Here is a 27,883-nt window from a genome sequence, read left to right as displayed (position 1 = left end):
AGACATCTGCAATAGACCATGAGTTACTTTAGAGATCTGAAAGTACTGCGCCACATCATCGAGGTCAGATACGATGCAACCACTACCATGTATTAGTTGCTACCCTATAATCCCACAATATAAATCCATTACCAAGTTGTCCTCCAATGCTAGTATGCCATATTACAAAATAAATACAAATGAAACTTTTAGATGCCACTGGAAAGCTAGATGCTGTAAAACAAAGAACAATAAGGCGCCATCTGTAGTCCCATATATCCAAACGCGAAAAAGCCATTATCGTAATAACCAATTTTCCCAGACCATCATATAACGTTCAAATTTCTAGTGCCAACCGCGTGATGCAAAGACTCAAACGAATTCGCGCTGGCCAATGTCCTTTCCGCAGGACCACCCTTCTGGTAGTTGATTGATGGCAGAGCAGATCCATTGAAACTGCGCCGGCATCCACACTTCATACATGTTTTTGGTGAAGCGGTACGCCGTCCATTTATCATACCTAGAATCGGTAAATATAAAGGAGGCGATAAGCTGTTGATAGTATTCTGTAGTCTCTCCTAGTATGACCGGATAATGGGCAACAATTTCCGCCTGGCGGTGGTCGTGTGAAATGGAAAAGGCCAGAATTTGGCGGTGTACCTCGGCTTCGCGCTTGACTCCGCGGAACAGGTCAACAACAGCACGCATACCGATTGTCATGTTGTGCACGTTCTGTCGTCGGGTGACCTCGAAGCACCCAATTTCGCACGAAAAGCACGGAAAGAACATATGAGATGTACCCATAATAGGTGACGTTTCGGAAGTGCATCTGTCTTCAAAGAACTCCGTGACCTTGGTGAACTGCAGCTCGGTAAACGCCAGAGCTTTGAAACCAACAGAATAAGAGGGCTGTGGCTGATACTGAAGCAATTGCTGAGAATATGTCCATATTTCGTTTGTAGACTCGCACAAAATGTCCAGCTGCTCATCACCGCGCAAGGCCATGAGTTCGGCCGATGGCGCAATCAAGGGAGTAATGTCGCGAAATATCATCGTCTCGTTTCTGCGCTGAACCCTTATACTAGTGTCGTGAATAACTTCGTCATCAAAGAGAGAGACTCTCGGGGGCAGCTGTTCCCTCTCAAGCAGCTCCTTGCAGAGACCTAAGCTTCCTTCAGCAAGACCCTCTGGGAATTCGCATATAAATGTTTTGTGCTTGTTATACACAAGGCTCCACGAGTGATCTCGGTATTGAACACTTTTGTGCTCCTTGGGCCACCTGTCTTTGGGCAACACAAAGAAGCTAATATCGGTCTCGGGGGCGGGAGACATGTGAGGTGCCCGATCAAATTCACTTGGTGGAGATGGCGAGGCTGAAGTGGATTGATAGGCGGATTCGCTATGAAGTATATCCTCGTCTGCTACATCTTCGTCGTCTGAGTCGAATACGGCATAGAAATTATCTAGAGGAGTTGCTATTTGTGTGGTTACCTCTTCAACGCTGGCTGCTCGAGGACCCGTTTCTTCGCGGTCTGCTTCCTCACGGCCCGCTTCTTCATGCACAGCTTCTACAAGGATAGCCTCTTCAGAGCTTCCTTCCACACGGTTAATCTCTTCGCCAGCAATCGGATCAGTATTGGCCTCGGTAACAGCGGTCTCGACAGTGTCGCGGGAGTCCGATATCTGCTGTCGTTTCCATCCACGATCATCCTCGGAGGTACCGTAAACGGTTGTTGGGCTCTCACGAACTCGCTTTCTGTTATGGGGAAGCTCGGCTGTGGACTCTTCGATGATTGGTGAAAGCGGACGCTTGGGGTAAGGGTGGTATTCTCGGAGAGTGTCGACACCCGTCTCACTGCTTGCCAGCAGTTCTTCTTGCAGAGATTCCATTGAGGCAGTGGGTTCAATATCAAAGCAACAGAAATATCGAAGGAATGGATAAACTTGAAAGCAGCGGTGCTTTGCTTTTAGCGGTAAAGACGATAACAAGAGCGAATAACCACGACATTTTAAGGAAAGGAAGGAACAACGGCCCAAGCAAGCGATTAAAAAGAGCGAAATGGATTCGGCAGCCGCATAGCTGCATGAGTAAGATGTCTCAGCCAAGCAGGAAGCGTAAGCCAACGGAAACTATTTGGTGACACAGACAGGCCGGTCTCTCATCTCTTCCCTTCACTCTTCTCGTCTGTCTTACCAGTCCTTCTTTTCTGTGCTCCGTGTCTCTCTCTTCCTCAAATTTCAGCCCCCTTGGTGAACACATACTAATTTACAGGCTCCGAGCTTGCTCCTTCCCAGTCATGCCGTCATCCATTGCCAGCAAGTACTGGCACCTGCCGCCCAGCAGCGAGCCAAAGCTGCGATACCAAGTACCGGGTACCAGGGAGGGACAAGCAGTAGGAAATACCGGAAATGTCGGTCTAGAGTATGTGCGGCTGGGCAAAAAAGCAAGAGCGGAAGGATTCTGAGCAGGGAAGGGAAAGCTGCTTTGGGCGCAAGAGCAAGCGTGGTTTCCGGTACTGATTGGTTGGGCGGGGCCGGATGCAAAGGCCACGGGCCGGGGGGATCCACTCCCGCACTTGCCGTGTTTTAGTCTGTCCTGCGAAGCACTGCACGGGACAGCGCGCCCCTCCCAACCACGAGTAGTATCTGGCAATGGCACATAAGTAGGTAGGTGTAGGTATATATCCCGTAATAATAGTAGCATCATGGCAAATGGAGCAGCAAGGACTTAGGCAGGCAGCACGGTGAGTGACACAACACCCTGTATCGACCTTGCTGGGGTGGGGGGGCAGAAGGAAGGCGCCGCAACTACATACTACCCAAGTCTAGTAGGGCAGCCACTTCTGAATCCGACTTGCCTCGCATCACGCTCGATCACACGACGAGAGCGCCGCAGGAAGCAATCACCCACCCAGCGGCAAATAGGCGACCTGCATTAGCCCGCCCCTCATGCGGAGTTTCCGGCGCTTTATCTGGGGTTCTGTGCAATATGTACGTACATCAGACCCTGGCTCGAGTTGAGCACCCAACCAACGTGCTTCCTTCCTTGGTCGTGCAGGATACAAGTACACGTTGGTACAGGTGCACTTGGATTCGCAGCGCTTTGACGAGCTCGCTACCTGAGCTGACGGCTGCGCCCCGCAATATCTCGCATGGGAGCCAATCTGATCGTGTTCCGTTGGCTTAGACGAAAGGATCCCAGGATATTTTTGCCTTTTCGCCTGCACTACCTACTAGTGCCCAAGTTCCCAGTCAAGGAGTCGTCTAGGCTTCGTCCTGAATCGATATTGTCTCTTTTCTCGTTCTGCTTAGATTAGCCAATCAGAGACCTGCTGTCTTTCCCTTTCTGGAAAGCCAGCAAGTTCTGTCAGGGTGTCAGTTCCGCTGCCTGCATTTCCGTCGGATACAAGGGTTCAGCACGCACGTCTGTTCACAACCACTTAAAAAGGCAAGCTTATCAGGTTAATGAAAGACACTAATCGTGGTTGGTAAGAATGACAAAACACACACTTTCAGGCAGCAGCAGACCACCTTTCCAAATTCAAATCCCAGCCCTGTTAGCCATCTGGGGAGCTCGCCGGCTCCCACCCATTTCCAATGCCAGAGTACGCAGTCGGCTGACTTTACTAACAATCTGAGCGCCATAGCCGGTATTCTTTCCATGTATAATTACACTCATGCATTTAGATACAAAAAAATAGTAGCACCATCAGCTCCTCTCTCTAAACTTCTCCAGCACCAACAACCGTCTCATCGTCCTCTTCTAGACGGTAATCATCGATCAGCCATGGTCAGTCGTAAACACATAGCGGGGAACAGAATTACTCACCACGATTCTCATTCCACTCTTTGACTCTCTCCATCAACAGCTCCGACAGGCGCATCATCCCTTTATTCCCGCGCTTTTTTGCCTTCTCAGCCTGTACGAAATGAGAATTTATATCGACCCAAGGGTGGGAGTAAATGTGCTTCCCAGACGCCTCCATCTCTGTAGCAGCCCATCGGAACATATCGCCAACGGCTCTTTGGCTCGCTGCGTGATCTGGCTCATAATTTGGGTCTACTGATTCTCTTCGGGGTGGTTGAATGACCGAATCTTCTTCAAAATCAGTCCAGGGTGTGGTCAATACACGAGGTTCATGGAGCAACGTAACATTGGTCCTTAGTACCCACGTGAATCCCTTGTACGTCCATTGATGTCTCGAGCATTCGAGATGCTTGCGTACCACGACTTCAAGCTCATTGCCATTGATGGAGCCAAAAGGGCGAAATGGAGTAGTTGGAAGATAACGAAAATGAGCGCCATCTTTCCAAGCATTGCAGCACTCGTGCCGAAGTCGCCACGCGTCAGCCCGTGAGATCTGGCTCCCTTGTAGGTAAGGCCCGGATCCAGTCAGATCCATGAATGACTGAGGTGAGTCGGTCCAAACCGCAACTTCGGGCATGAGCTTTGTAGGCACGCGAGTGTTGAGCGTCTTGAGGTAGGGAACAATAGCCAAGACGGTCTCTGTAGTGCCACAGGCAAGCAATCCGTACCATAGAGGGGCGACACCAGGCCTTCTAAGTGCTAGCATATGACCCACCATCTCAAGGTTCTCATCTTCAATCAAGGGCAGAAGGACATCGATTATTGGATCGAACCAGGGGGTGACCAAATTGCAGTCAACTTCGGGCTCCCAAAAGACGGACCAAAGAGCCGAAGCCACGAAAGTGGGATTGGAGCTGAGAGCCATATAGTAAGACAGGTTGCGAAACTCCTTATCAATGATGGATGTCAGAGAAACCGTACTTGGTTTGGCGAGATGTGGCTTTGGGATGTGTATAGTTGATGACATATTCTGATGAAGGGGCACAATCAGCGCCATCGCGAGGCCCAACACAGCCTGGCTTTCTAGATTGTACAAGGACGCAAATCGAGAAAGGAACTCAGCTGCTTCTTTGCTTGTCGGAGGCTTGATCTCTTCTATTTCCCCAGATGGTTTTGAAGCGCTGCGCTGGTATGTGATCTTGAATTTAACATTGCCAGTAAACGAAACAGCCCACACTGGATGCCCAAAGCGGGTAGCCTTCCATCCTTGGCCAGGAGAGAGAAGAGTAGACCACCAGCGGTATTCTTCATTGCTAGCGTCACCGAGGTCTACAATAAATTCATTGCTCGTGGGCGTTTCATCACCAGACGGGGCTGCTGCATCCTCATAGATAACAGGGATGCGCTGCTCTTCAAGCAAGAACACGCAGAGGATGTAAGACCAAGCCAAGAACATAAAAGCAAGACCATTAGACTCGCTGTCCGAAACTTGGAAGCTGCTGTGCCCGGATATCTCGCAGGAAGTGGGTTGCAGCTTCATCAGATTCCATCGTCGCTTGAGGCCGGTGCGAGGCCCGTGAGGCGAAACGCGAAGAGGATGGTTGAGCGACTGCGGCTCCTCAGTAATCTCCCAACTGGCGAATCCAGTAAGCTCAGTAGTCCCCTCCATATCATCCGGCATCTTGGGGCCATGTTTGATCAAGCTACCCAGATCGATGGTGTTGCGGCCAAACGATAAGGATCTCGCGGCCGCAGCGAGACCCTGCCACAGTTCCTTACTGAAACCGCGAACAAACTTACTTTGATCTGCGGTTGGGACTACTTTCTCGATCTGGGAGTTCATAGAGTCGATGCTGGTGAGGGGAGTGCTGTTGGAGGACGCCATCTTGCTTGTCGTAAGCTTGTAAGATTAAGTAAAGCTTGGTAATAATTTGTTTTATTATTATTCCAATCGTAGGCAAAGAAAAAAAAAAGACAGACTTGTTATAAAAAATGTCGAGAATGCGCAAAGTTAATGAACATGTAAAGTTGAAAAGATATCAAGGAGTGGAACCAGGTTCCGGTTCTTTAAATACTTTTGAGACTTCGCTGTATGTACTCCGTAAGTCGTATATTGTACACATGGACAGGGTTTCATTGCTCTCGTGCAGTTAAGCAATGTGTGCCACGAGTTTCATTGTACCAAGAGGACTGACGTGGCACAAATCACATGGCGCGATGCTCTATCTAAGAAGCCGGGCTGAAATGATCAGCATAGATAGCACGGTAACGAGAGTGGTCTAGGTCTTGCTTTCTGCATCCCAATCCTCCGCTCCGTCGTTGTCCAGGACTTGGCTCATAAGCAGCCCTGGTCCGGTCGCCTTCATTTTGCTCGTACTGTGTCTATCTCTATTACTTTCTTAGTAATGGTGAGATGACTCTGGAATCGTGGGGGAGGGGGGATTTGATCACGCATGTGATACATGCTTGATGACAGGGGGCTTGTCTAAACCGGGCTGTCAAAAAGCAACAGCCGTACTGCAAGCATCTGGCAATCCCTGTCCCGTCCAGCCCCATCCCGAAGCTTCACTCCCACGGAACTGAATTAATCAAACGGCGAATGTTTTCCTCTTTCCCCTCCCACTAGCTTACTAGTGTGCGTACTGTATCATATATTACTGTAGCAGGGATCAAGGGCCTGATTCCTACGCGAAGTGCAGCTTGCATGGATAGGGCACCGCACTATCGGCATAGAAAGCCTGCATTACTTGTACGTGTAATGGCACACTCTTAATACTTCTGTGTACGTAGTATTCATTGTTCCGTAGCCTGTACTCGTGCCTCATATTATGGCTCAGCTCTGATTCAACGTCGTACTGTGACCAGGATGGATACGAATCCGAGATGCTTTGTTTCGGTGTATACAAAACCCGAAATCAGCGAATCATAGGTATACTTGCGGCTGCTGAGGAGAAACGACATGGTATTGGCGCGTTGATAAGGTAGTGACAATCCCATCTCATAGGAGATTTATGCAGCCTTGGTGGAACGTGTATTAGCGTATATCCTCCCTTGGGTATATGCCCCTCCCAGGCTCCATGGCAGTGCCTGCCGAGTCATACTGCAGGTATTTGTTGCTACACAGACTTTGGCTGCATGCAGTTCCTCCCAATGACAATATAGTCGACTGTGCGCTTGCTTGGACTCGAATATGAACCTGTGAGAGCTGTATAGACAAGCCATAAGCGTTCCAATGTCTTAAAAGCTTCTCTTGCAGTGAATATTAACTTCACGACTAGCTCACCCCAGCATTTTCATAGAGTACCCACTGATCTGCCCACAAGGCGATCGGCCTAGTATTTCTTTCGAGATTTCCGGCATTAAGTGCCTCCACCACAAGGCTCGCTCATAACAACAACAAAAAAAAAAAACACCTAGTACCAAATGGGAACGACGAGCATAAAGCCATCAGGCGATGCCAAGCTAAGTTCACTGGAGCAAAGCGCAGGGAGGGCTTCCTCTCGCGAAAACTTGAAAATGCTGGGCACACCAGCGCCAAGCGTCCCGTAGCGATGCGACTGGGAACGTAGGCGACGGGGAGGGTGTGTGGTGAGGTAGCTAAACTCGTCTTCGGTTATCATCCCTGTCAGTCTTTCGGTAGCTTTCTTTGCCCTTTTTTCTCGTCTTGCGTATTGCGTCTTGCATCTTGCGCCTTCCTGAAGTACATGTACTTCGTATGATGCGTGGCTGAGAAATGTTGGGACGGCGTAAGCACTTTTGAGGGGTATTGGCAAATCACGACTCTAGAGCACCAAGGGCTCTCCAACTGGCTACGGAGGAATTCGTGGCCTCTCCGGGACACGTGTGATGCTGTCCATCGTCTGATTGAAGCAATGCGCATACCGCAAGCAGCTGCCAGTGAGCGTCGAATAGGTAGTTTCCCGCATGGCGACTGCCAGAGCTCCCGACTCACCGCTGTGCCGTTTGCAGCGGACTGAAATACCCATCCACGGCCGTTTCTCCGGGCTCATCTCCACTCCATGCATGCAGTTTCATGCAAGGCGTGTAGTAGGAGGATAAGTAGGCCATAAAGGTGGCTTCGTCAAACAGAATGGGACATGGACAAGGTGGTCGGCCATAAAGCAGGGAGAATCAAATACTATGCTCCAAAGAGCTATCGGGCACAGTGGCAGCTGGAAGACAACCATTGCTCGTATAGGTTCATGTACTTGATGCGTGAGTGAAACACCGATAGTATGCTTAGATGCTTTCCGTCGCCTCGCTCATGCGACTATTGCTGTTGCTAGACGTCGTAGCCCCTGTTCTCTGCCGTCCTACTTGCCTTTGCAGAGGACTAGTGCGCGTAGTGGCCATTTTCAGCCAGGCTTAGTCTTAATCAAATCCACCAGGCTGCGTCTTTCGCTCTGAAAGGTCCCGGCCCTATGGTTGTAAAATCATAACGAGGGGCATCTTGAATGTCTCCATGCGTAGGATAACTAACCCAACTTACTCATACCGCTTCCTTTCCCAGATGAAGAGATGGACCTATGTCGCAGGATGCGGCCAGACTCAGCATCAATCGGCTATCCGCGTCGCACCGCTTTCATCCATCTCAATTGTATTGTAAATTGGCATAATCATGGACTCGTTGTTTATACTCTTGGGAACAGCCATAGCTGTCCAGTAATAGATGTGCTTTGTTTGATGAATCATCTGCTTGTTCAAAGACTCTCGCATATTGTTGCCCCGGGACCTCGCGTTTAAGTGAGGGACTGGAGCGTCGACCTACTATATAGCTCTTGGCGACCTTTTTGGTCGCTGGCATATGGACAACAATGGCCTCCGGGATGGACTACTTAGTCTCTCGTGTCGCAGTAGACTCGTCCCCTCTCTTTGTGGGTTTACAATCTTTCCATGAGCGAGCAGCCTTGTTCTCTTTGGAGAGTAGCCTTGTTCTCTTAGCTCAACATCACCTTCTGCTCGTCAGTAACCTGGAGCGCCTTCTGTCGATCCCTAATTATCCAATCAGCTGTGCAACTCTTTATTAGAGACGAGGAAGTATTTCTTTACATGTCATATTATAATAAATTGATGCATTATTGACAGCGTGATTTTCACTTTTGCGGATGAGACACGCTTTGCAGCGTGGAGATGGAGTCTGCGCACCTTCTTGTATGCTCAGCTTACTGTAAGAGAAGCTGCGCCTTCCATGTAGAGGCGCCTGACCATTGTACCCGGTACCTCTCCTCCAGTTGTTCCGACATTTTGGCGATCTTTTGCCGCCGTGCCCGCCCCAGTAAATACGTCACCTCACAGCCACAGCCTTGTGCGCTTTCCAAGGGTAACAGCCAGCCACTCCGAGAGCTGCTTGAAAGCGATTGCGCAAGCCTCAAACATAGCCAGCTCATTCTCATCATCTGCTTCTCATGACACGCTCCTAACTGATTTTCCTTCGTCTTCCTACTTCTTTTGCTCCTCGTCTTCCTGCTCTTAGCCCCTGGATAGAGCTACTGCCTAGCTTCCACGTGCGACGATCCATCCCCCGCGACACTCAAAATCCACGCACTGCGACGCTTCCGTCTCCCTCGAAACCTCTTCCTGCTGTTCCGCCCTCTCGAGATCGAATTTTAACCTCGTTTCCATCTATTTGCAACCATGGAACTCTCCGATATCTTGTATGTCTTTGGACTATCCGCGTGATCCGCGCGGTGCAATTGAACCAGACTCGCTAACCTTTGCGCCTCGGTGCGCTGCAGCCGCATTGTTAACTTGGTTGTGGCGGGTGTCACGGTTCTTGGTGGTGTTTTCCACATCTTCCCTATTGGACTGTAGGTTCGCCCTCGAAAGAATACACGAATGTCATCTCTCCCGTGTTGAATGCGACTGGAATTACTGGTTACTGCAGCGCTTGCCGGAGCTTTGCCTTGCGGGGCTGGACATGAAATGGGCGGATGCTGACATTCGTCACTGTAGCCAGAACCTCATCATCGGCATTTACATGATTGTCTTTGGGCTTGCTATCGCTCTACTAGGTGTGTTCCACGATCTCTATCCTTTCGCACCAAGTCGCAAGGCCATACTGACCACAGCTGTAGAATTCCAAGTCCCTCCCCAAGTTTCGAGATACGCCAACTTCTTATTCTCCTTCATCGGTCGTGGTGTTTGTATGTTACAATATTTGGCTCTTATTCCTCCTACTGGACTGCCTGCTTACGAATTCAACAGTCTACATCCTCATCGGAGGCCTTCTCCTTGGCGACAAGCTCATTAGCAACATTGCTGGTGGCATCGTCGGTATTGCCGGAATTGGCTACATTGGCCTCGAGTTTGTCCCCCTGATTGAGCCCCCGAGCAGCATGCGAGAGGCCGATGCTGGCTGGGGCGCCGAGCAAGTCTAAATGGGCACAGTCTGCCACACACAACCAGCTAGGAATAGTTCAACGACACCTGGTGAATGGCGGATAAAACTCTCTCAGGTGCATGAGATATGACATGATATAAAGCGTCTGAGAGGGCTGTGTTGTTCTTTTCTGGGCGTTGAGGAAGATACGGAGTTGGGGGAAGAGATGTCACCATGTGATGCAATCTACGCGCGGAGAGGAAGACCAGGCGATATACAATATGTCATGGTGCGGCTCTAGAGGTTCGGTTTTAGCTAGGTCCAAGTATTTGCTATTACGGTGATTACCAGAATACACTACAATGCATATTATGAAAAGGCTTGGTTGAAACTCATTATGAATTCATTAGTTGACAAGAGTGCCGAGCTAAAGCCCCTTCCGCCCGTCTCCCATTCAGTCTCATTCGGTATCGTACAATATCATTAAACATCAAGCTTGCCAATTTTTTTTTTACTGCTTCTTCCACTGTCCAGCATCCTCCACCCCCTTAGAAACACTATTCAATCCTCCCTCCAGGCCCGTGCCAATATTGCCCACTGCATCCCCTACAGGCCGGCCAGCTTCGCCGGTAACGCTGGTGACGGTGCCACCCAAACCGCGAGTTGCTGCACCGGCGACTCCGCCGACAGTGCGGCCCAGACCGCCGACCGTGTTGCCAAGGAGACTGGTGGCGAATTGCGCGGTGCCGGTGACCTGGTCGGTCACGTTGCCAGTGTTGCCCTTTTCGTCTTTGTCCATTGTTGATTGTTGATGTTTTGTTTGATTTGTTATATGTGGTTGTATATTTATAAGGAGTATTTGAAAATTGTTCAAAGTTGTAGTTTGTAGTTGAGACGAAAAAGTCTCAGAAAGAAGAAGAGGGTAACACAGCTATTTATAGACGGGGAAATAGGTATACGTTGGGATATTATTTCTTGAAACCGCTTGGGACTTATATGAAGTCAGATTTGCTGATCGACATCGTGGCGCATGACGTCAAGGCCACGTTTGGAGGAGTGCTCCATTCCCGCCTCTGGTGTATGGCGTTTCTATATCTGCCATGACGTTTTAGCGTCCCCTAAGAACAAGATTTCTGGAGCTCTTTCATAACTGTATAATTGCTGGTTGGTTTGGTATGTCTGATGCTTAAAGCTAGGAAGCTATTTTGTTGGGGTGTTTGCCATTGGGGTTTTTGCCTAGGCTGATTGAGCTTGGAATGTCGTGGACTAGATTTATAACAGAATGAAAGGATTCTTGCTGTAAGAAGTCTTATATAAATATTGTATTTAGAATTCCTGCGATTCATAATTGTCCTGAAGATATGAAGACAGGTACTGGTATCACCTTCAACAGTTGACAAATCGTGCAAATAACTCTGCGCTTCAAGACAGCAGTTTATTCATTGATAAAATTCGAATTCAGTTATAACGGTAGCCGTAACAATTTTTGCATGGAATTACATACAATTCTTTCATGGAAGTGCCTGGCATGTGATTGTGGCGAATATCTCTGCATCTAGTATCATCAGCTAGACCAGCGCACTCTATGCAGCGTTAAGCTTTACCCCAACAGATCGATTTCAAGAGCTGTTCCCCGGGCCTCGTCTGTCACTTGACGAATCTTTTACTTTATATTGTCATTTTGTTTTCTTTTTTGGCATGTGATAGCTCAATTTTTGATGCTCACTCTCCGGTGTCCTGCATGTGAGCTTCATGCAACGCAACGATCGTCAAGGGGGGCCACCTGACGATCTTCTTCCATGAGGCAACAAATGCTAGGCTTGAAGAATCTCTCCATGTAACGTGGCTATCACCAGCATCAATACCTCTATACACCTTGGCTCTCATTCACATGCTATTTCTTTTGTTATTTTTTTTTATCCGCAAACAGAAGTATTCTGATAGCTGGCCCAAAAACGGCCTTTCTTTCATGTATTCTCGTAAAACAAACAAAACTTTCTAAAATCTTAATTTTATCTCTCTAAGGCTTGCAGCGGTGCATGTAACGAGGATACAAGCAGCAATCTCTAACAGTATGCTGCTTGCAAAGCCAAGCAAGGAAACGCTCCAGTCCCAGACCGTAGCCTCCGTGAGGAGAGCTGCCATACCTATTCAAGGGGGGAAAACGTAATCATTAGCAATTGAACTGGCAAATTTCTAGTAAATTGAAGAGATGATGCAACTTACTTTCTCTGGTCAGTGTACCAGTAATAGGCCTCGGGGTCAATGCCCTCGCGCTTGTAGGCGGCCATCAACTCCTCGTAGTCGTCCATTCTCATGGAACCACCAACAATCTCACCAACACCGGGCATCAAACAGTCAACACTCTCGGTAACGCGGGCATCTTCAGGAGCTTTTGACATGTAGAAAGACTTGATCTCAGCAGGGAAGTGGGTGAGGAAGATGGGCCTGTTGATGATGTCGGTCATACGGCGCTCCGCAGCCTCGGCGATGTCGTCGCCAAAGGCATGGGGCTTGCCCTCCTCGTTGGGGATATCGTGCTTGACAAGCCAATCGATGGCCTCGGAATACTTCATTCGCATAAATGGCCTCTCAGGCAGCTGGAACTCGGGGTTCATGGTCTTAATCTTTTCAGCAACGACGGGATCCGCCATAACCAGTTCGAGCACACGGCACATGATGTGCTCAATGTGTGATAGCAGGTCGTCAAACGTAATGAAGTCAAGCTCGGCCTCGACGTGTGTGAATTCTGACAAGTGTCGTCGAGTCAGAGACTTTTCGGCTCGGAAAGACTTCTCGATACAGTAGACATGGCCCATTGAGGGCAAGCAGGTCTCCAGGTAGAGCTGAGAAGACTGTGTGAGGAAGGCATCTTCGCCATAGTAATCAAACTTGAAAAGCGTCGCACCGCCTTCGACCTGAGTTTGGACGAGGGCTGGGGGGCTGACTTTGCGGAATCTGAGCTCCTTGTAGGCCTGGTTGAAGGCCCACTCGACAGCATCGCGTACAATCATGACGCCGGAAGCGACCTCGCCTCGAAGTGTAAGGTGTCGCTGGTCGAGAAGCATGGCCTGTTCGGCATCTGCTTGAACTCTGTTGGTAATGGCATCATCACCACCAGGGGCCTTCCAGTGCTTAGGAATCTTGAAGAAGTCGGCGTGCAGTTCGCGGTTGAGAGGAGCGCGAGCACCGGCGGGGACCTCCCGCATCTCTCCCAGAATCTCCATGGAAGTCTCACGAGTGAGGGTAACGGCGTCGTAAGTCTTTGCCAGTTGACCTGAAATAACCACCTGCATGAAGCCATAGCCGTCTCTCAGAGTGACAAACATGACATCCTTCTGCTTGCGCTCGCGATGCACGCGACCAAAGACGCGCACACGGGTTCCCTTGCTCTCAGAGTCGTCCAGCTTACGCAGTTTGATGTGGTCGCCAACCTCGTCTAGCCCAATTCGAACAGCAGCAGGAAGGCTAGGGTCCTCTGTGATAACGATGGCCCTGGCCGCTTCCAAAGCCTTGGCTCGCTCCTCCTCCTCCTTCTTTCGCCTGATCACCAGCTCCTGTTCCTTGGCCGCCTTCTTCTTCTGCACGTCAAAGTAGTTGACAGCCTTCTTCAAGGCCGCCTTTGCGACAGGCTTCCACTCTTTTGCTGCCTCATCTTCGGTGTTCTGGGACTTGCGAGTCAGATATTGGGCCTCTGCAGGGCGTTGCAGGTAGGCGAATTGCAGGGACTTGTAGGGCGATTCCTCAGTTCCGGTCTGGGAAACGTCGTCCTTGCCGATATCTTCGTCGATGTAAATGGTCGCCATCTTGAGCGAAGTGACCGTGAGTCTCTTTGGCAAAAGTTTCGTTTTGCAAGACTCAGGCGAGAGAGGATGCGGGGCAGCCTTTTGAAATCGCTGTTGAGTCACGAAGAAAATGGCCCTGGCGCCCTTATCTGCTTATCACCCCGCCGTCGGAAGTCGCCCTGTCGGCTGCTCTGTTATCTCGCCCGACGTTAACCCGGAGCACCTCTTGCCTGAAGAAGAAGGTTATTTAAGGGATATACTTTTCTCTATCTGGGAGGCGCTGTTGTTCCATAGGCTTAGTACTCTCTAGCTGCGAGGGTCCTTATTTATATTAGTAGCTGGTCCTACAAGTTTCAACAACGTTCAATTTGCAGGGCAGCGATCTCGGGCTCTTGTCCTGTCAGCCCCTACATACCGATGAATATAGGTTCCATGCTAGTACTAATGAAAGGTTTCAGTTCGCAGTCATATTAAAGCATTTATCTATTTTGGGTTTCAAAAGGTAGCAGTTGCAGCGCCGAGACTGCTCCGATAAAGCTTGTTCTCCGATTATGACTCTTACAGTAAAACAACGAAAATGAAAGAGAAAAAGATAAGCACATTATCCGCTGTCTATCCAATATTAAACTCGCTTGCTCCAGACATGAGCATCCTACTCTTACGCATGAGCGCGTCTCTCGCGGGCTTCTGATCAAGCTTAGCAGCGTCATCATCATCGCTGTCATCGTCCTTCTTGCCTCCCTTGACTGTTCTCCAATGTTCTTTCTTGCCCTTCTGCGCCTTTCTCTCTATACCAGCGCCAATGCCTCCCGGCGGGTCTCGTAATCCAAAAGCCTTTGCAACATGTCCCAAGTGCAGCTGAGTGATATCGAAATGAACGCGCTCCTCCTTGGTGTGTGTCGCATAGGCTCTGATATGAGACTTGAAACCATTTCTTGCTAATTCGAGTCGTTTACTGTCCAGGAGGAGGCGCTGCTCCAAGTGGAGTTGTAAAGTTTCGGCCTTATCATGATAAGTTTGTCCATCTTGAGGCTTAGCAGTCGTTTCAACCGGGAATTCTAGCTTGGTCATTAGGCCCTTCTGGAGCACAGACTCATAAGATAATGATGAAGGTGATCCAGAGGCTTTAAGCAGCTCGATGTAGCCTTCTTCCGCACCAGGAAGCAGGAATATAGTTGCGTCACCAGAGCGTCCGGCTCGTGCTGTTCGTCCAATTCGGTGGATGTGGTCATCAAAACTGAAAGCAGGATCATACTCGATGACCAAATCAACGGAAGGGATATCAAGACCGCGCGACGAGACATCAGTGGTGATGAGGAGGGAGGGCGATTTACAAGCTGAGAAGGATTTCAAGGTTGCTGTTCGAACTGGTTGTGATAGAGATCCGTGCATCCTGTGTAATACAACTTCAGGGCTTGCAGCAGACGTGATATAGGCTGCCTTGGCAACAGTCTTGGATACATTCTCAGAGTCTCTTGACTGTGCGTTTTTTGATGGAGTTTCTTTTGAGGGAGTCTCTTTTGATGGCGCTTCCTTTGATGCTGGTTGGGGTGCTTCGGCGTTTTCGGGAATCTTTAAGAGTTCGTAGTGAAAGTCGACAGTGTGGGCGCAAGACATGAAAATGATTGCTTTCATTGTGTGGCCACGGCGAGAAAACACAGACTTGAGATAGGCCATGAGCGTCACCAGTCTCAGCTTGGCGGGCACAATAATGTGTGATTGGTGGAGTTGCGCCGGGGCCTTGTGAACAGCCTGCTCTTCCTTCTTCTCATCCACCGTCTCAGCGCCCTTTTCCACGGCCAAGAAAGTAGCATCAGCAAGACTCATCTCGCCGAGCTTTTGTACATTCAGCTTCATTGTCGCAGAGCATAGAACGGTGACCCTTCGGTCCGGAAGCGGTTCGAGAGACACCCCAGAGGCGAGAGTATTCGACACCTTCACTTGCTTAAGTGCTTCTATAGCTTTCTTCAGATCTTCTTCGAATCCCAAATCCATTAGTCTATCACCCTCGTCAAGGATTAGCCACCTCACGGTGCCCAGGTTGAGAGCTTTTGTGTTATCGATATGATCCGCCAATCTTCCCGGGGTTGCAACTAAGAAGTTGATACCCTTTCGAAGTCGGGCCTTTTCTGCCTTTTTGGACTCTCCTCCGGTAATTGCAGTAGAGACGAGCCATGGGAATGGCCTGATGAGCTGTTCCAGCACAGTATGTGTTTGTTTTGCAAGTTCACGGGTCGGCGAGACGATGATGGCGAAAACACCCGAGTCTCTGTGAATCTTCTCGCCGCTCCCACTGAGCAGGAGAACCCGATGCAGTATGGGAAGCAGATATGAAAATGTCTTTCCTGAACCCGTCTCGGCCTGAACAAAGGCATCTGAGCTACTCGATAGCATGTGCGGAATTACTTTTTGCTGAATCGCCGTTGGACGCTCAAGATTCATCTTGGCAAGCGCCTCTACAAGCCGAGAAGAGATGGTCAACGATCCGAAATTCGCAACAGTCAGAAGCGGCGCATTTGTTGGTTCGGGTTCCTTCCATTCCTCCTCCTCATCGAAAGTTGTCTTCTGCTCTGGATTAAACGAAAATAGGCGGGAAACGACCTGCCGATTCCCTAGAGGGCCTGCATGTTTCTTCTGGCCCGGGGCGCCATGATCTGCCGTCTTCTTCCGCACAAGATCCGAGCGATGGGGCAATTCGCTTTCTGTTCGTCGTCCTGATCCAAACCCATCGATTTTCTGCCGTTTTGCTGATCGCTGCTCGTCGTCGGGGCCTCGTGCTGCACCTGCTGGGCGCGAGCCAAGCTTTGCGCTCTTCTCTGCTCGCTTCCTGTCCCTCCATGATCCACCCTTAAATTTGACCTGAGGCTTGAGCGGCCCGCCGCCCAGCTCAAAATTCATCAGCATTCCATCGTCAGCCATGATGAGAGCAATATCTCTGCTCTGGCAGTCGTCGGGTGAGGCCTTGACTTTGGGCCTGGAACGGTGATGTCCAAAAAAATGGGTTTTTCTCAACGAAAATTCTTATCGATAAGATAACGCCCTTAGACTATCAATAATTTTGCGGGTATCTGCGATCCGTTTTAACCTAGTGGAGCTAGCCGAGAGCGGTATCTATCATACCTATATGGTTGGCTGGCTCATAAGCCAAAACGTTGCATAGATGTAATCGACATGCAGACACCAAAGCTGGTGTTTTAACGAGTGTCCTGATCAAAGTGAAGCTGATTTAATTTTGGATCAGTCTTGGTTTACTACAGACTAAATAGTACGCATATGAAATTGATTCTAAATACGCTATCGGTTTGTATCATGAACACTACACTGAGTATCGCAGGTGGCCGATTGGTTCCTTCCTCATCAGCTATTATATGCACTACTCAAGGTTGCCATCGCCTAACCAAGAGGACTGTAACGCATTGCTCTTTATATCTAGGTTATTCTATTAAATCAGCCAAAAACCTCGTGGAAAATTATATTCGGTATTCTGTAGATTTAGAGCCCGAGGCTTTCTTTAGGAAGATATCGGCAACTCAAGCTGAATGCGACGTAGAGCCATACGGCGTATCAGCGGAATCGTCAATGTTCAAGGTGCGTGCAGCCACATCGTTTATGCGAATCTTGAGCTATATTACGCAGTTCAGTTTAGCCTTGACACTTTAGTACTTGTTAATATCATAGTCAACGCAACACCCTGAGTGTGTCCATTTGGATTCAACCTAGACGTTCTCCAATGCATAGCCAGAAAGCTTCATCTGCGTTTAGGCCGGTCGCGATGAGGATGACGATATTCCGCAGACCAGATTCGACTTTGACAAACGGCAACGGGCTCCGATAAGCCTCATCACTCTGATTAATCAGGCAGAAAAAAGAATTTAGATAAATCGTTCAGCTAATTGTCAATATCCTCACTTGGGCTATTATAGTGCTTAAGCAGCCAGGTATTGAAGTCCCAAGGCCAGCGTAGAGAAGAAACAGAGTGTAGCTGCTATCCCTGGCCTCGCATCCAGGCATCTTCACCCGCTCAACTGATAGGACTTTAGTTAAAGGCGCCATTAGATATATGTAGCCTTATGCTTCTGTAGGTTGTTGTTGGAGATGGCAGATGATTGGCTTGTTTAAGGTTAAACAAGCCACATTTGCATTTTCACGGTCGTTTGCACTGATGAGTATTGTTTTAGGATAGTTCGACGCCTACATTTGCATCATTACGTCTCTCTCGTAATATATAAATGCGAATATATCAAATTCAACTACAGTATCCTTTTCGTATATGTAACAAAATAGGACGCATACAGGTATATTCCTCGCCTGTACTCCGTACTTGTAGTTCAAGCTAGGCGCTCGTGGGGCCCGGGGCGCAAAAAAGCCCACCGAGCTGCTCGGAGATGTCAATCCTCGTCCGCTGCATCCGAGCTCCGGGTCGCTGATTAGTTCGGGGAATCCCCTAAAACTACTGCCCGTATACGGGAATTGACGGGACTCTCTCCCTCGAGTCCACCCTTGTGACGCACAATGTTATTAGCGCAGCTGAAGGATTGTCAGAAAGGCTTTCTGCTAGAGAAGCGGGTTCTTTTTTAGGGCCCTGTGGCACCGTCGAGGCGCAGACAAGCCACTGACATTGAACTTGATTGACGCCGAGCAGGCTGCTAGGACGGTTCTACGAGAGGACAGAGGTTTCTTCTAGAAACAGCTGGAGATGTCGAACGGACAGATTGTGCAAATAGCCTGCGGGTACACAAGCCGATGGCTACGACTGCGGTTCTAGACCAGATCAGAGCGAAATTGTAAAAGAAATTTGTGCGCAACCAAGGAGCATCCCGAAATATGGCTTACGAGAGAGGCCCATGGGCTGGTTTCGATGGCGCATCGCGGCAACTGCTAATACAGGTAGTAGGCCTAGGTAGTAGCAATATCTGTCCTCTCTGCATGTAAATTACCTGCAGCTTTGAGTTATGGCTGAGGCGGGAATAGACGCCTTTGTCGCTAATACCACCCACCCTCAGCGCTGGTGTCGGACTTGTCAACTGCCCGACAATGCGCTCGCTATGCGGGGCCTAATACTGATTGATATGTCGATGACCGTTCAAGGCGTCGCACCAGGTGGATAGTAATCACCGTTTTGCCTATCACGGACTTTGGGGATAATGCGACGCGCACGCATTCCAGGCAATGGTTGGAGACCGCGTAAGGCTGCTGGATGCGGACGCTGAGGGATTAAGTGCTGGCTGTCGGCTCCAAAGGCTTCTGCCGCCTGCAGATGATGCAGATGATGCAGATGATGCAGACGATGATGATATCAGATAATGGGCTGGCTACACAACTTACATGCGCAAAGCCCTGAACGGCAGCACCCTTCAGTTGCTGCAGCCTCTTTGGCTTATACTAGTGCCACTTTTCTTTTTTTCTCTTCTTTTTTTTTTTTTCCTGTCCCTTCCTGTTGCAGGGACCACCGATGGTTCCGGCTTCTCCCTCGATCTCCACGTCTCGCCAGGGAACGCTGGCGAATCGGCAGCCGGTTTGTTCTCGCCGTGGCCAATCAGGAGCAGTGCGAATCACGAAGGAGGATGAAAGGCTGCCAGACCGGGGGGCATGCCTGGTGGGACGCGCATGCCTTGCCGCCTTACTAGCGAGGAGAAATTTTAAATGTATGTGATGTATCGTCGTCTTTTTTTCCCCATGGCGCTCGGCACGAAGCAGTTTTGGGCAAGTGGCAGCTGAAGGTGTCGTGTGAGAGTTTTTTTAGAAGCCCCGGATTTGATGAAGCTGGGAGCATGTAACTTTTGGTCTATGACGCACACAATTACATGTACTTGTAGGTGGCGGCGACGTTAAGCGAAAGACGCGGCTAGCCGCCGCAGCATTCTGTTTGTGTACAGTACATGCATGCTTCGTGTTTTGTGCGAAATGTAAATCAAATGCTCGTTATGGTCAATGGGATTACGGAAATAGAATCGCCCGCAGATGTGCAGCACTAGTGGCATCATTGAAGACGGGCGGCTTGCATTATCAACAGGTTTGCATGGAGACAGAAGCCAAAAAATAATAATAATAATAAAGCTGAAGAGAAAAAAAAAATGGCACCTGGAGCCATAATTTCTGCAGCTTCTTCTTCAGTATCTGAGTCACCTCCACATGCTCGTGCCTCTTGCAGCTGTCCCGAGTCCACCCATTATTGGAGGGGCCCTTCTTCTGCTAGTGTCTGCCGTCTTCTACCGTCTTAGCACCTGTAGCCGTAGCGTCTTCCAGGCGGCTTTGGGGACTCCGTCCGCCCGTGCAATGCACTCCACACTCGCTCTCGCTCAGTTCTAGCGGCCTCCTTCAGCCACGGCACTTCAGGACAGGCCCTGGCCCGAGGAAATAAGGCCGGCACGGGCCCCCGCCATTTTTTCCAGGCCTTATTTCATCTCTTTTCTCGCATCTCAAGTCAGCGCACACACACGACACAATTAAAAAGAAGATAATCGAGGCCGGTCCCGTTCCTTTTCGTTCCGGCTCTTGATTTTGGTCGTCTTTTCTTTCTTTCTTCCCTTTACATCTCTCCCCCTCTTTACAATTTGGACCATTTACATAGCGCGTTTGTTTGACGGCTTCCGCGGCTGTCAAATGAACCTGCAATCGCCCACTATCATTTTCTCCCCCGTAAGTTTTCGGCCCCGATTTTTGCCTCCCAAGTTTGCCTGCTCGTGCGCGCAACCGGTGGCGTTGGTGACAAGACAGAAGAATGAACAAAAGATAACACTGCGCTGCATTGCAGTGGACTGTTCTTTGTCTTGCCCAGCGATCTCCAGCGTCATTAGACACCGAGCAGCATCGTGCCTTTGTTGGCAGCTCATTGTGTGAAACTTTGCGTCGCATGACTAACACATGTGCCATGATATAGTCTCCTCCTCCCGCTATCTAAATGCCCATCTACTCACAACTGTACTCGAATTTTATCCGTCAAGGATCTACATTCGCCAAATCCGTTACCGCCCACGGCTACGCACAATCCGTCGTAGCTGCCACTCACCCTCACGTCCTCAACTCTCAGAACCGCCCCGTCTTCAGACGACAGTCGAACCGGCCCAGTCGTGTCTCGAATTTCCCTCTCTATTCTGCCTTTCACAGCGAAAGACTATCGTCTGGATTACCAGCCGATCATCACCATGTCTCGAACCACGGAGGTCTAGATGCCTACTTTGAGGCTCTCCAGAAGAAGGAGGTCATTGGGGCGGAAGAGGACAAGGAATGGACGCAGTTTGATTTCCAGAAGCGCATTGAGTGGAAGCCCAATGCGTCATCAGTTCTTGCTGGTGAGAATGCCGCCGAGGCCGGCGTAGAGGCCGGGGCTGGTGAGCAGAGTGCTTCAGCTGAGGTCGCTCACGATGGTGCCGAACCGCAGCATCTAATGTCGGCGGAGGAGGAGGCGGCTCTTGCTCACATCGATGCGGCGCTCGAACAGGAAATCCAGGCTCGAAAACTTCAAGCAGCTGTCGAAAAAGCAGTTGCCGAAGGAGTCACCTCTGTGTCTGCACCTCAGTCTCGCGTGCGCACGCCTACACCTGTTGAAGCAATACAAGAAACTGGTACTTCTGCCCAGGGCCAATCTCAGTCCTATGCCGACCACCTTCTCAAGTTGTCGGAGGCTGCCCGGTATGCTGAGATCCCGGCTGTGTTCGAGGCCATGCTGGCCACGGGTGTGCAGCCCATTGCCAGTGCTTACAATGCTTTGCTGCTGGCCGCAATCCATATCCCTAGCCAGAGAACTGAGGTTGTCTCCAAGGCTCTGGATGTGTATGCTGATATGATGCGCCGCAGGGTGTCCCCTGACAGCGAAACATTCAACATTCTCGTCAGTCTGCTATCCACTCGCTCTTTGGAGGTTTCAGAAATGAAAGCTGTTCTTGAAGAGAAGCGCTTGCGATTTGGCGGAATGGATGAGCCCGGCAAGTTCATGTTCGCATCTCACGAGCTCGAGCATGCCATCCTTTGCGAGGATGAGCGCCTCGATCTGGCTGTTAAGCTGTTCGACATGTCCTTTGATGCTGGTAAGGCCTCTTACTCAGCCGAGACGTACCGACAGTTGATTTCAGCTTGCGCGCAAGTTGGTCGGGTGTCAGACATGCTGCGATTCTATGAGCATATGGAGCTCAGTGAGATCGTTCCCTCTGCCGATGTCTTCCCCACGATGATCACTGCTTATGCCAAGTCTGGTAACCTCATCAGCGCTGTTGAATGCTACAACGAGTACCGAAACCTAGCCATCTCTCATGATGCTGGGAGCTCAGCGCTCAACGACCGACTTGACGCTCAGGTGTACGCCTCTGTCCTCAATGCCTATGTCATTTCCGACAAGATTGAAGGCGCAATGAAGTTTTTCAAGAAGATTGTCAGCGAATACGGCACCTCTGTCGCAGATATGAAAGATGCCCTGGTCGATCTTGGATTCATTAAGGGGTTCATCACGCGAGGTGTCTTCCAAGAGGCCCTTCAGTGGGCTCAGTCTCTTGATGTTAGCGTTCGAGATCAGGCCATGATCCACATTGCCACCGTCGCTGCGGATGGCAACGATGCTACCACAGCAATCGAGGCATATGCCAACATCCACGTCGCTGATCTCCAGGACCTTGCTACGCCTTCAATTGCCCTTCTTGCCATGAGCGTGCGATTAGGCGACGTTGCTTCGGCCTCCAAGTATTGGTATGCCCTCTCCAACCCTGAGGTGCGTGCCACAGCTGCCTTTATCGAGCCGACTGCCATGTATGCGGTTTCTCTCATTGGCTCCGGCCAGGTCGCAGAGGGCTTGGCACAGTCCGAGATGATGTTCCAGAGAATCCGAGCTGCCGAGTCCGAGGCCCGTCCTCAACTGGCCGAAGAGATTGATGAGAGTGTTGACTTCATTGCCCGCTACATGGAATCTCGTGGCATCGTCGATCCCCGCGAGCTGGCCTCTCAGATGTCGACGATTCCCTCTCAGGTCCACAGCATTTCTCCGTTCCAATCTACGCCAACTGTTTCCAGCTATGAAGATAATTACGATCCCTATGCAAGCAACACCGACTTCAAGGGTTCCTCTTTGATCGCCGATGACTTGGAGGGCAACCATGGTCGCAAGGGTCCTCGTCTCCACGAAGCCCTCAACCGATTCAAGAACATTCGGCGTGCCGGAAGACACCCCCGATACATTACCTATGCTAAGCTGATTTCTGCCGCTGCTCGCGAGAACAAGATGGATCTTTGCCAGGAAATTCTTGCAATGGCACGTACTGATGTTCCCCCGGTAGCCCACAATGCCGTTGTTCGCTATGGCTGGTCTTCTATTCTGGATGCAATGGTTGGTGCTTGCCTCACCCTCGGTAACCGTGGACGAGCTGAGCAGTTCCACCAAGAGCTGCTTGAGATGGGCGCCACACCTTCTGCTAACACCTTTGGACTGTACATCACCACCTTGAAGGACTCCACCAAGACGTTCGACGAGGCCTCCGAGGCTGTCCGCATTTTCCTTCGCGCCAAGGCCGAGGGCGTCGAGCCGAGCTCTTTCCTGTACAACGCACTCATCGGTAAGCTGGGCAAGGCTCGTCGTATCGATGACTGCCTTTTCTACTTTGCTGAGATGAGGGCGCTTGGTATCAAGCCCACTTCGGTTACCTATGGCACCATTGTGAACGCTTTGTGCCGTGTTAGTGACGAGAAGTTTGCAGAGGAGCTCTTTGACGAGATGGAGGCCATGCCCAACTACAAGGCCAGACCGGCGCCGTACAACAGCATGATGCAATTCTTCCTAACGACGAAGCGTGACAAGTCCAAGGTTCTTGCTTACTACGACCGCATGACGACAAAGGGCATTGCCCCCACCTCTCACACCTATAAGCTACTTATCGACACTCATGCTACTCTGGAGACGGTCGATATGGAGGCTGCGGAACAGGTTCTGGAAACGATGCGCGCGGCTGGCCAGCGGCCCGAGTCGGTGCACTACGCTTCACTCATCCACGCCAGAGGTTGCGTCCTGCATGACATGGAAGGTGCGCGAAGAGTGTTTGACTCGGTCGTGGCGGATAACCTGGTCCCCATCAATGCCAGCATCTACCAAGCCTTGTTCGAGGCCATGGTTGCAAACCACCAGGTTGCCGAGACAGAGCCAATCCTAGCCGAGATGCGAAGCAGGCGGGTGGAGCTCACCCCCTACATTGCCAACACCTTGATTCACGGCTGGGCTGCAGAGAAGAAGATTGAGAAGGCCCAGGCGATTTACGACGCCGTGGTTCGTGAGAAGCGCGAGCCCAGCACGTATGAAGCCATGACCCGAGCTTTCCTTGCTGTTGAGCAGAGAGAGGAAGCAAAGGCAGTTGTGGGAGAGATGCTCACTCGCGGATACCCCAGTGCAGTTGTCAACAAGGTTCTAGAGCTGCTCGGCGGAGGCCAAGACACTGGCGCCGCAGAGTAATTCTTTTCATGCATATTGCATTCTATGCAAGACTTTTTCATGTTACCCGACTTTTGGTGGAGCGACGTCATTTGACTATCAATTTTCTCTTTTGGTTTTATCATTTTTAAGCCTCGACATGTTTTGATACCCCTTTGGCATGCAGGTTGGGACGGTGGTTCTATTGGGGTGTCGTCTTAATATCAGAGGCTATGCGTGGTGTTTTTCTTGTTTGAAGTTCTATACATTCGGTGTTTTCACACCCGACTTTCCTTTGTTTCTTTTTTTTTTTTACAAGATGGCCCGGCGTTATAAGGACGGATGGGAAATATGCTTGGCAAATGCAGAAAAAAAAAAGAGAAGACGTGCATTTTTGGATTTTTACATAATGGGTCTGGGGGGGCGATCTTCGAAAGAAAGGAATGGAAGGGTTTTGCGGACTCTGAGAGCCGCTGATAGACAAATCTCCACTCGGCATAGGCCTGCGGCCAAGGCCAAAAACAAACAAACGGTAGTAGCAGAACATTTCGGCGTTTTATTTCCATTTTTGGGAGTTTTGTTTGACGGTACATAAAGGATTGGAGGGAAACTTGGCCCTTTATTACTCTCTTACTGGACGGGATTTTCTGCTACCATGTATCATATTAAAGATGGTTTGAGCATATACAAATAAAGCGAAGAAGCGCTCAAGGCAGCGAGATAATGCCTATTCATATCTGTTCTTATTATTAATCTGTGACGCGATGTTGATGTCTTGATCAGAATGCTTGACTTGTATCTGATGTTGAGTCTAATACGGAGTAGGTGAATAGAGTACCCGATGAGGAGGAGGATTAGTTACAGTGTAAATACTGTGATTTTATGGAATTGCACACTGTAGTCTCTTTAGTCTCACCGCTCCACTTTTGACCTCCTACCAGGTAACCTCCCGGCTGGCCTCACTTGAGCATCAATGTTCATGATCTGATAGGTGAAGTCGTGGAGTACCTCCTGTTACCGCTATACTTAATAAAAGCGTCCTGATTTGGTCCCTTTTTCTCTCTCTTAATAATCTCATTTTTCATCCTTATACCATTCAATTGAGGCGCCTTTGATTAGACCTCAGCCAGATAGCTATCCACCACCCCTTTCTCTCCATTCACCTCAGCCCAGCTCCGCTCAACTCAACTCAACAAACTCAAGTATATAATAAAATCTCTATTCAAAATCATCCCACAGCTAACCTTCTACTCCCAGATATGCCCACAGCAAACGCCACCGTGGCCGTCTCCGCCCCCGGCAAGGTCCTGCTCGCCGGCGGCTTCCTGGTTCTGGAGCGCGCCTACACGGGCCTCGTCCTAGGCCTCAGCGCGCGCATCAACGTCATCGCCGGCGACATCACCAGCGAGCCCGGCGTCGAGCTGTATGAGATTGTCGTTACTAGCCCGCAGTTTCAGGACGCGCAGTGGCGTTACGGCTATCACCATGTGGAAGAGGGCGGAGGCGTCAAAGTTACGCAGCTGCAGGTGTGAGTAGTATTTTTTTTTTCTCAAGTTTTTCTCGAGCGTGTTGCTGCTATATTTATATTATCCGTTACGGGACGCCTTGTCTTGTTCTAGAAGACCCTTATTTTTGTTTATGCTTGTTTCTCGGGAAATGAAGAATCCATTTCGAAACGGCGCAAGGGAGGGAAAAAACAAAGAAAGACATGACGGGAGAGACACGATACCCTTATTCCTACGAGTAATAAGACAAAAAGTCTTTGAAATCAATTAAGAGGAATTTTTTTCTTTCTTTGCTTTCATCTCTTTACCACCAACAAAGAAAGAAGAAAAAGGAAAAAGAAGACCATCTCAGTGTCTCCAGGAATGCATTGTCTCCATCTTTTTCAATCCTCTAATTTTCCCATCATTCTATTTATCATTTCTTCTCAAAAGTCTTGTCATCAAACTAACATTCGACCCGTGTCTTTCTTTGTTCCGCAGCGGCTCCACCATCACGTCCAATCGCTTCGTCGAAACAACGCTCAGCTACGCCCTCACGTACATCGACGCCGTTGTCTCATCCACATCCTCATCAAAGCAACATAACAACATCACGTCCTCGCGCCTCGTCATCCTTGCTGACAACGACTACTATTCCCACTCCCACGAGGCCTCGTCGGGACGCTTCGCCAAATTCCCCGTCCCCATCAAGGGCGCTAACAAGACCGGCCTCGGGTCCTCCGCCGCGCTCGTCACCTCCCTGACGGCCTCCCTACTCACTCACTACTTGCCCAGCAGCGTCTTTGATCTGTCAACTAAGAAGGGCAAGCAGACGCTGCACAATCTCGCTCAGGCTGCGCACTGCGCCGCCCAGGGCAAGATTGGCTCTGGCTTTGATGTTGCCGCCGCCGTGTACGGATCCTGCACTTACAGGAGATTCTCCCCTGAGATTTTGAACGTGCTTCCTGAACCTGGCGCCCCTGGCTTCAGCGAGAAGCTCCTAGCCGTCGTCGATGGCCAGCAATGGGATGTTGACGTCCAGGAGGACAGCGTAAGCGTCCCCCCAGGTCTCGTCCTGCGCATGTGCGACGTCGACTGCGGCAGTGAGACCGTCGGACTAGTTCGAAGGATCCTCGCCTGGCGCAGCGAAAAGGCAGACGAGTCATCCACTCTCTGGAACGACCTCCAGTCCAAGAACGAAGGGCTCGCTGCCATCCTCAAGGCCGGCGATGTCGATCGGCTCCCCGAACAGCTCATCCAGGTGCGCGACCGCTTCCGCAAGATGGGCCACCTGGCCGACGTGCCCCTCGAGCCCGACACTCAGACCGTCCTGCTCGACGCCCTCACCGCCGTCGACGGCGTCTATGGCGGTGTCGTGCCCGGCGCCGGCGGCTTCGACGCCCTGGCCCTGCTGATGCGAGATGACGCTGAGACGCAGAGTCGCGTGCAAGATTTCCTAGCTGAATGGAGTCGCGAAAAAGGTGTAAAGGTAAAGCTCTTGGGGGTCAAGGGGGAAATGGAGGGCGTGCGCCAGGAAAGCTTGGACGTGTACGACAGGTGGCTATAGCTTTCACAGTGTAATGCATCAAAGCTCATCGTCTCTTTACCGAGATGAGGCATGCCTACCTATTTCGCCCCAGGGAGCTATAGCCCCCCTTCTTTGTATTTAATGCGGATACCTTCAGAAACGTGAAAATTTTGGAAAGAAAAAAAGAGAAGGAAAATTATATCACCTAATATAGACCTTTCATATTTACCCCGTATATAGCCAGGATGATTATTCGAGAACAGAATGGAGCAATAGAGCGATTGCCGGTTATGGTCTTTGTCATGCTGCAATGGCCACCGTTTCGTTACGCGAAGATTAGCACCCGCACGCGAGACAAAGCTGAGCGAAATGGCGCTAACATAGTAGAGAAACAATTGAACGCTGAGAACAAATGTCAAAAGTGAGCTCGGATTACTTATGTTGTGTAAAATTATTATGCCTTTCATCTTTCCTGCATTAAATCCGCGTGTCGCATTAACCGTGGCAGTTCGACATTTCCACGTTCGCCCCCTCCTTCCATCCATCATTACCAAATTATTTCCTGTATCCTGTTTTTGTCTTTGTTGCCCTGAGTA

At 50.1% G+C, this 27,883-nt stretch overlaps 8 protein-coding genes across 8 annotated transcripts; 3 read left to right on the top strand and 5 right to left on the bottom strand.

Moving 5' to 3' along the window:
- Window positions 1-35: 35 nt before the first annotated feature.
- Window positions 36-2,454, bottom strand: TrAFT101_000909 (uncharacterized protein). The gene has a single exon (XM_024899240.2). The coding sequence runs from the start codon at window positions 1,867-1,869 to the stop codon at window positions 352-354; it is 1,518 nt and encodes a 505-aa protein (XP_024765144.2). The 5' UTR covers window positions 1,870-2,454; the 3' UTR covers window positions 36-351.
- A 971-nt stretch (window positions 2,455-3,425) lies between these two features.
- TrAFT101_000908 (uncharacterized protein) lies at window positions 3,426-5,780 on the bottom strand. The gene is made up of 2 exons (XM_066126186.1): window positions 3,809-5,780; window positions 3,426-3,742 (listed from the first exon to the last, which is right to left on the bottom strand). The coding sequence occupies exons 1-2, from the start codon at window positions 5,670-5,672 to the stop codon at window positions 3,702-3,704; spliced, it is 1,905 nt and encodes a 634-aa protein (XP_065982285.1). The 5' UTR covers window positions 5,673-5,780; the 3' UTR covers window positions 3,426-3,701.
- A 3,641-nt stretch (window positions 5,781-9,421) lies between these two features.
- TrAFT101_000907 (uncharacterized protein) lies at window positions 9,422-10,164 on the top strand (the record flags this gene model as incomplete). Its single annotated transcript, XM_024904605.2, has 5 exons — window positions 9,422-9,441; window positions 9,523-9,594; window positions 9,740-9,798; window positions 9,862-9,930; window positions 9,992-10,164. The coding sequence occupies 5 exons, from the start codon at window positions 9,422-9,424 to the stop codon at window positions 10,162-10,164; spliced, it is 393 nt and encodes a 130-aa protein (XP_024765142.1).
- A 264-nt stretch (window positions 10,165-10,428) lies between these two features.
- On the bottom strand, window positions 10,429-11,071 carry TrAFT101_000906 (uncharacterized protein). The gene has a single exon (XM_024899266.2). The coding sequence runs from the start codon at window positions 10,903-10,905 to the stop codon at window positions 10,618-10,620; it is 288 nt and encodes a 95-aa protein (XP_024765141.1). The 5' UTR covers window positions 10,906-11,071; the 3' UTR covers window positions 10,429-10,617.
- Window positions 11,072-11,409: 338 nt separating this feature from the next.
- TrAFT101_000905 (uncharacterized protein) lies at window positions 11,410-14,140 on the bottom strand. Its single transcript, XM_024899241.2, has 2 exons — window positions 12,333-14,140; window positions 11,410-12,253 (listed from the first exon to the last, which is right to left on the bottom strand). Exons 1-2 carry the CDS (start codon window positions 13,910-13,912, stop codon window positions 12,127-12,129), a joined length of 1,707 nt encoding a protein of 568 aa, XP_024765140.1. The 5' UTR covers window positions 13,913-14,140; the 3' UTR covers window positions 11,410-12,126.
- Window positions 14,141-14,346: 206 nt separating this feature from the next.
- Window positions 14,347-16,857, bottom strand: DBP7 (ATP-dependent RNA helicase dbp7). The gene has a single exon (XM_024907490.2). The coding sequence runs from the start codon at window positions 16,808-16,810 to the stop codon at window positions 14,504-14,506; it is 2,307 nt and encodes a 768-aa protein (XP_024765139.1). The 5' UTR covers window positions 16,811-16,857; the 3' UTR covers window positions 14,347-14,503.
- A 3,459-nt stretch (window positions 16,858-20,316) lies between these two features.
- TrAFT101_000903 (uncharacterized protein) lies at window positions 20,317-25,005 on the top strand. Its single transcript, XM_024904602.2, has 2 exons — window positions 20,317-20,530; window positions 20,772-25,005. The coding sequence occupies exon 2, from the start codon at window positions 20,793-20,795 to the stop codon at window positions 24,315-24,317; it is 3,525 nt and encodes a 1,174-aa protein (XP_024765136.2). The 5' UTR covers window positions 20,317-20,530; window positions 20,772-20,792; the 3' UTR covers window positions 24,318-25,005.
- On the top strand, window positions 24,992-27,763 carry TrAFT101_000902 (uncharacterized protein). Its single transcript, XM_024907488.2, has 2 exons — window positions 24,992-25,803; window positions 26,261-27,763. The coding sequence occupies exons 1-2, from the start codon at window positions 25,535-25,537 to the stop codon at window positions 27,324-27,326; spliced, it is 1,335 nt and encodes a 444-aa protein (XP_024765135.1). The 5' UTR covers window positions 24,992-25,534; the 3' UTR covers window positions 27,327-27,763.
- The last annotated feature ends 120 nt before the right edge of the window (window positions 27,764-27,883 follow it).

Source organism: Trichoderma asperellum, chromosome 1 (genome assembly GCF_020647865.1).
Source record: "Trichoderma asperellum chromosome 1, complete sequence".
Classification (NCBI taxonomy): Eukaryota; Fungi; Ascomycota; class Sordariomycetes; order Hypocreales; family Hypocreaceae; genus Trichoderma; species Trichoderma asperellum.
Note: the sequence above shows the minus strand (reverse complement) of the source record. Positions and strands in the feature narration are given on the sequence as shown.